At 45.7% G+C, this 7101-nt stretch overlaps 1 protein-coding gene across 2 annotated transcripts in view; it reads right to left on the reverse strand.

The window, feature by feature from the left end:
- The window catches only part of slit3 (slit homolog 3 (Drosophila)), a 259249-nt gene that overhangs the window by 64125 nt on the left and 188023 nt on the right, over positions 1 to 7101 (reverse strand). Inside the window, exons 7-9 of one of the 2 annotated variants that reach the window (XM_036127409.1) lie at positions 6946 to 7017; positions 4752 to 4915; positions 1696 to 1840 (exon numbers count right to left, since the gene is read on the reverse strand). The exons of the other annotated variant lie outside the window; for it this stretch is intronic. Coding sequence (XP_035983302.1) covers positions 1696 to 1840; positions 4752 to 4915; positions 6946 to 7017 — 381 coding nt within the window. The remainder of the gene's footprint in view (positions 1 to 1695; positions 1841 to 4751; positions 4916 to 6945; positions 7018 to 7101) is intronic. 2 annotated transcript variants of the gene reach the window in all.

The raw sequence follows: 7101 nt of genomic DNA on the forward strand, positions 1-7101 counted from the left end.
GCTGCAGGGCCGGTGCAGAACAGCGCCGGACAACTGGCCCTTTAGTCGCAGAGCAATCAGGAAGCTGTCCTCTGCACAAACAGGCGGGCGACAGCGATCAATACGGATATTAGACGTGTCCCTCAGTGGGACGTGTGTGTGGCAGCACAAAGAGGGAAAGAGTCTGGATTCCAGGCGGTGGAGGAAGGTTCTGGGTTTCTGTGGCTCATTCTGGTAAATCTCAGTGAGTTATCGTTAATGACGTCATAAATGGACGCAGACAGTTTACAGCCATCGTTTTGTTCCACGCACATGAAGGACTCTGGGTTGGTGCCTGAACGCGTCTCTGAAAGCCGACGGTAATACGGCATTCATGCTGTCAGCAGCAGGTTCTATCAGGACCGACACATCCAGAAAGCAAAGCCTGTTGTTCTGGAATAACGCTGGAACCCGTCTGTGGTTCTCTCTGGACCGGCATTCAGCTGGTCCAGAACCCAGCAGCAGGCATGATGGGATCACTCCAGTTTAAGCCGCCATCCTGTTCGTTTTCCGTTTTATTTTAACACTCTTGTTTGCCTCCAGAGTCTGAAACGGTTCTTCAGCCTTTGATTTATCTAAACTGCCTCAGAAGACGACAGACAGAGAGGACGGAGGCTCCTGGACGCTGGTCCAGCCTTACTGCTCAGGGCGGGACTGCAGAGGCGTTTTATTTTGAATTAATTAATGGTGGAGCAGTTGGTAGCACTGCTGCCTTGCAGCAACAAGGTCCTGGGTTTGAATCCCAGCCAGTCTTTCTGCATGGAGTGTGCATGTTCTCCCTGTGCATGTGTGATTTCTCTCTGGGTACTCCTGCTTCATCTCAGCGTCCAACAGCACAACAGTTAATTGGTGTCTGCTAATTGCTCTTAGGTGTGTGCCACGACCCTGCTAGTACGAGCAGGTATAGAGAAGGGATGGATGACTAGTTCATTAACTTTTTATCTCTCATGCTAATAAATCCAGTGAAGAACTTTGATCAACTTGGTTGCTTTTAAATATGCAGCATAGATGAGATTGACGTGACTGGATGACAACCTTTCCTCATCATCGCTATATGTGACTCTTCTACCTCTTTAAATCAGAGTTTGACGTGTTCTCCACACATCTTTGCAAACTTCTGCTTCATCTTAGTTTCATTAATAATGTGGAATCACTGGTGCGTGTTTTTTTTTACACGCAAGCTTAGATTTGAATCCTCCCAGGAGCTGCTACAGGTCAGCTAATTCACTCAGAAATAACAGAGGTGTACTTTCTATTCACTGAGACCACACAGACTTTAAAGCTAAACTTTATTTTTGTCCACAGATGAACGGACACATTAGACCGGGTCCTCTCACTTTTGTACCATGTTAGCATATAAAAAGAAAGGCTGGAGTAATTGAGCAACGGCCCCTCTGCTCACGCAAACCGAGTACAGAATTTAAACCAACGAAGAAGAAAAGAAACGAGCTTAATGAGAAAAATGAGGAGAAAACTTTGGATTCAAAGCTGTAGAAGAATTTCTTATATTAGATGAGAGAGAAGCGGCTTCAATTTGAAATGTTTAGCAGTAAAAATCTCTGTATTAAATATTGATGGAGGTCTGCTGTGGAAGGTGGATGATGCGACAGAATCTCATGGCTTCAACCAGAGAGGAGACCTTAGAGGCGTTTAGATGGTGCATCAAAGCTGCCTTACATCTCCACGATGCCCTCAGGGAGGTTGGCGGGGATCTCCGTCAGGCCTTTACGACGGCAGTCCACAATGTTGTTGTTGCAGGAGCAGCTGGGAGGACACACGGCTACCTGAGGGGTGCAAGCCCTCGCCTCGGTCTGGGCCGGACCTGCAATCAGCAACGCACAGATATGAGATGAAAGAGTTCTGGTTCTGCTCAGGAACAGGCGAGGAGAGCCTTCCAGAGCCTGGAGCAGCATTTTGGCTTCCTGCTGAAGTCTGATTCCAGAACTTTTCATATTTCAGGATATTTCATCTGATTTTCTGCTGCCGGGGTTTATCGCCCCCGCAGAACGGACTTTAATCTCCGGTGATGGTTGCTGTGCTGTTTTAAAGCATTAAAACCTTTTGGGAAAACATGCAATCTCTTTGATATGAAAACAGAACTGAATCTTAATGCTACTTATTATTTAGCCAAAATATGCACATAAAATATGACCAGATATGAGCAGGAGGGGAGCAGAGACACAAAGAGACGGAGGGCTGGAGAAGGAACTGAATTAAAGGAAGAGGAGCTGAGAAGAGAGGGAGAACCACCAGATGTTCTGGTCCTACAGGGGTCCAAATCCCAGCTCCTTCCTGTCCAATCTCACAGAACCAACAGAAAAAAACTGTTTTACTTAAAACATCTTTTGCAATAAAGCCCTTGGATTTATTAAATTCTCTGCATGGATCTGCGTCAGGTTTGCCTGAGCTAGATCCCTGAGTCAAGCTGAAACGCTGAAACGCTTCTGCATGCTGGCAGGTTCTCCGCCCGCTGCAGGTTCTCCACCCGCTGCAGGTTCTCCGCCCGCTGCAGGTTCTCCACCCGCTGCAGGTTCTCCGCCCGCTGCAGGTTCTCCGCCCGCTGCAGGTTCTCCACCGGCTGCAGGTTCTCCGCCCGCTGCAGGTTCTCCGCCCGCTGCAGGTTCTCCGCCCGCTGCAGGTTCTCCGCCCGCTGCAGGTTCTCCGCCTTGCAGAGGAGCAGAACAGAGGCCAGAGGGCAGCAAACTTTGCGTCCTGGATGGACGGCCACTGGGTCTTCAGCCTGGTCTGCTTCCAGGTGGGACAACCAAGTGGAGACTTCCTGCAGCCGTTTCTATCCCACTACATTAACCTTATTTCTGCACCAGATTTACAAAGCAGATTGCAGTAAATACGTCCAGGAGCCAACCTGCTGAAATCCAGCACATGCAGCAATTTTTACCTTTTTATTACTGTTTTAATTAACAAAAAGGTCCAGATCCCGGCGGGCCGTTCTTCAAATCTTTAGAACCAGCATCTGACAGAAGGAACTAGAGTAAAGCCCCGAATTATTCACACCCACGGCAGATTTAGGTTCAGGGTTTGGTTGCTTTGTAATAATTATTGAGAAGGGTACAAATAATTTTTAATGTGCCATTTTTTAAATAAAATGTAAATATAAACAGATTTTTTGTGAACATTGTCCACTTTTACATTTTTATTTGCATTTCAGAGACAAATGAAAATAGTTTTAAATCTCACTCTGACCTCAGGGGTGTGAATAATTTTGGCCTTTACCGTGTGCTGAGCCTAAAATAAAAAGCTGTTATTTCAGTTAAAAACCTGTGAGATTATAAATGATGACATGCAGACTGTATAAATATGATATTAGTTGCAATTCAGAATACAATATGAACTTTTGAACATGATTATAGGATCATTTTGTGGAGGGATCCTCTTCACAGGGTTTATTTAGTTCTGGTTGATCATTTTTGTGAAGCATCTGTTGGAAACTGTTCTTACAATAAGGTTGAGATCCTAGATAATTTGTCGAGGACTTTCTGTAATGTTGTCATGAAGCTGCTTTCTCTCAGGACATAAATTAAAGGTGCATGGCCACGTTATTTGACTTTTTTTATTTACACATCAGTAGCTCACTCTGGTTGCATACAAAGTTTTTATGAAAGATTATCACGTCCTGCTTAGATGTTATTTTGGCATTTTACACTTTGTTTTTTCTAAATTTGTTAGTTAATAAAGCCTTTCCTGTTCATTTTTAATAATAAAGGAGGTACGAACTGAGCATGTGCAGCAGGGGTTAAAACAAGGAGGCGGCTAACGGCTATTAGCATCTCCCAGCATAACAATGAAGAAAGGTCCGAGATTTAATGAACAAAACTCAAAAAAATATGATTCCTGGAGGGAAAAGTCTGGAATGTCTCTGGGAATCCAGTCTGATCGTTGGTGTTCACTGATGCTAAAGCTGCAGAGGCTCAGATGTGACGCAGAGTTGACTGACATGAGTAAATGTTCTGATATGAGGTTCTTAAAGCTGCTGTAGATCGTTTTATTTAATTAATAATGTTGGTCTTCATCACTGCTGCTTTACTGTGAGGCGTTGCAGAGGGTCTGGCTCAGCCCGGCATTATTTACAAGTGATTTATTAATTAATCAAGTTATCATAGTTCTGCAATACTGCCACTAGATGGTGCCACATCTGTTTATATCTGTTCATCAGGTGGTGCTGGGGCTATTTATCCAAAGAAAGGACCATAAAACATTATCAGGATGGAGGCCTGGTGGCTTTAGCTTTATTTTGTCATGATCAAACGGGTTTTGGTCTTTTTTAAAGCATATAACGTGTATATATACCTTTAATGCTAGTTTTCAGCAGGTGGTGTTTTAGTCCTGCACAATCTGCATATGACAAACAGCTGTAGTTTTTGAGAAGGCAAAGCCATGTGTGCTGGCCTTAATTTAGATAAATATTCCTTCTTATGCTGGGACTTTCCCCTGAAGGCGTGATAAAACTGTCTTAGCTCAGAGAGACACCGTTTGCTCAGCAACGATAATTTAGGGGCAGATCTGCTTCAGTGTCTTATTTCAGAATTAGAGGGACTCATAAACTCAGACTTACACACATTTAGTACCTTTTAAATGTCTTTATGAATGTGGCCCGTGAATTTCTAACCCAAAGCTTTATTACAAAAATCACCAACATTTTGTCAAATTACACATTTTAAATGAAATCAACAATTCAAACCAAAAATTAACGTGTTTTTTTCTTATCAACTCACCGTTACAGAGAAAATCCTTCTTCTGCACATCTGGGACGTTGAGGCCCCGCATCTGGGCCGGGGACATGCACTGGGTGAAGGGCGCCAGGCCCCGCCGGGCTCTGAGCCAATCAGAGAGCCAGGCCAGGTGACAGTCGCAGTGGAGGCCGTTGGAGTGCAGACGCCTGGGGAGAGACGGAGGAGGAGAGCTGGTATGATGCTGCACGCTGAAATCTGACACAAACAGGCAAAAATTAGGGAATCTGGACCTAAAATGGACGGCAACTGAAAACGGAAGCTTCATCTCTAAATTTGTTCCAGTTTTAATCATTTACCTGAAAGCTGTTTGTCACTCAGTCCAAATTCAGTTTGGTTTACACGCAAAGATGAAACATCAATAATTACTCTGAAAACTGTGATCTGCACCAGATTATCTCTGCGGTTTTAAAAAAAATTATTTTATTCCACCAGCGTACATCAACCATTTATAAACTCTAATCTGATGAAGACGATAAAACTGTGGCAACTACAGATAAACGGCAGTTTTTCTTAAATCAGAACCAACCATCTGATTGTTGTTATTTGTTTTTCTAATGAAAGTTCAGAGAACATAAGGAACTGGTGAAAATGGTAAAAACCTCTCCCTACAACGAACTGGTGCTGAGGTGATGAAGCTGAACCTCTTAACACGTCATTTAACTGGAGAAGCAGCTGAGAGCTGCAGCGTTGATTGAAATCCAAAACCAAGTAGCATTTCACTGTCAGGCTCCTCAAATTTAACGTGTTGCATCAATTAAAGGCGCTTCTGAACACAATGCATCAGGTGTTGCTGCAACGAGCCGAGCCTCTCCACAGGCTGCAGAGAGACGAGGAGGAGGAGGAAGAGGAGGAGGGGGGGCAGATGAACAGCAGAATGTCTTGTCAGCGTATTATGTGCCAGCCGGGATATCTGGCCTTTCAGAAGACAGGCCTCCCTTTGTAATAAAGCAGAGGACAAATCCTGTTATGGAGCAGAGATGGTCTCATTGATGCTAGCAGCGGGGGCAGAAGGATTTAATACTGCTCTGCTATTATAAATCCAGTTTATAGTCAAATCCCTGCCTAGAGATAGCCACATCCTGGCCCGCCCCCCGCTAAGCCTTAATTACAGACAAGTAGGATTAAAACCCTGGGCTGGGGGGGGGGGGGGGGGGGGGGGACCAGACGTCTCTGCTGTGGACGGCTGCAGGGTGATGCTGGTTTGTATCAGTTGTCAGAAATCACACACACACTGGATTCCTGCTCCTCAGTGACTGATCCAGAGAAACCTGCTGGACCAACAGCTTCATGTGACACTGTGAAATCAAACGATGCCTTTAAAAACACAGATGTTTGAATAAAATCTGAAATATCTCTGTGATAACCATAAAAAAACGTCGCCTTCAGAGGATCATCTCATCAGGAACCCAGAGTCCAGATGTTCTGCTTCTGACCTCTCAGGTTCTTCAGAGAACATCAGAGAACATCAGAGAATCATGGAGACCCAGCCAGACGGGTCAGGGAGGAGGTTCTGGTCCAGTTTCCAGCAGGATGGATCTATAGGGTCTATGTGTGTGTGTGGTGTGTGGGTGTGTGTGTGTGTGGTGTGTGGTGTGTGTGTGTGTGTGTGGTCATGTAATGGCCACATAATTACTCACAGCCCTGAAACAATAGAGCGGGCCTCTTGCCTCTTATTACGGCTCCATTACATGACGACAGGCAGGCTGCGGCTGTGTGAGCGCTCCTACCAGCAGCAGCTCATCCCGTCACCTCTCTGGTCCCGTTAGTCACGCCAGCCGCAGCGGCGCCACGTAACGCTCAAAAGACGCCGACGCTTTCTAACCCCGACCAGCAGAGACCTTCACCTTTAAAGGTGACGGCTGTGTTAGCGCAGAGCCACGCTGAGGCGGCTCCAGCCAGACTCTGATCTCAGAGAGCCGCACAAACACTGAGATAATCTGCTGAGGTGTCCAGACTGCAGCGGCTCGGTGTCGGGTCCGTTCAGAACCACCGTGCATCAGTTTAAATCATAACCTAGAAGCGGTTCTGGATGTGAGCCGTCTGCAGAAGGCGTCGGTGTGTCGGTGTGTGTGTGTGTGTGTGTGTGTGTGTGTGTGTGTGTCGGTGTGTGTGTGTGTGTGTGTCGGTGTGTGTGTGTGTGTGTGTCGGTGTGTGTGTGTGTGTGTGTGGTACTCACAGCGTCCGCAGCTTGGGCATGTGGTTGAAGCTAGACAGCGGGATGAGCGTGATGTTGTTGTTGTTGAGGGTGCTGCCAGGAAGAAGAGACAGAAACAGATATTTATCTGAACAACCTGAAACAAACCTGGTTCACATTTTAAACTATTGCCCGATT

This window comes from Fundulus heteroclitus, chromosome 23 (genome assembly GCF_011125445.2).
Source record: "Fundulus heteroclitus isolate FHET01 chromosome 23, MU-UCD_Fhet_4.1, whole genome shotgun sequence".
Taxonomy (NCBI): domain Eukaryota; kingdom Metazoa; phylum Chordata; class Actinopteri; order Cyprinodontiformes; family Fundulidae; genus Fundulus; species Fundulus heteroclitus.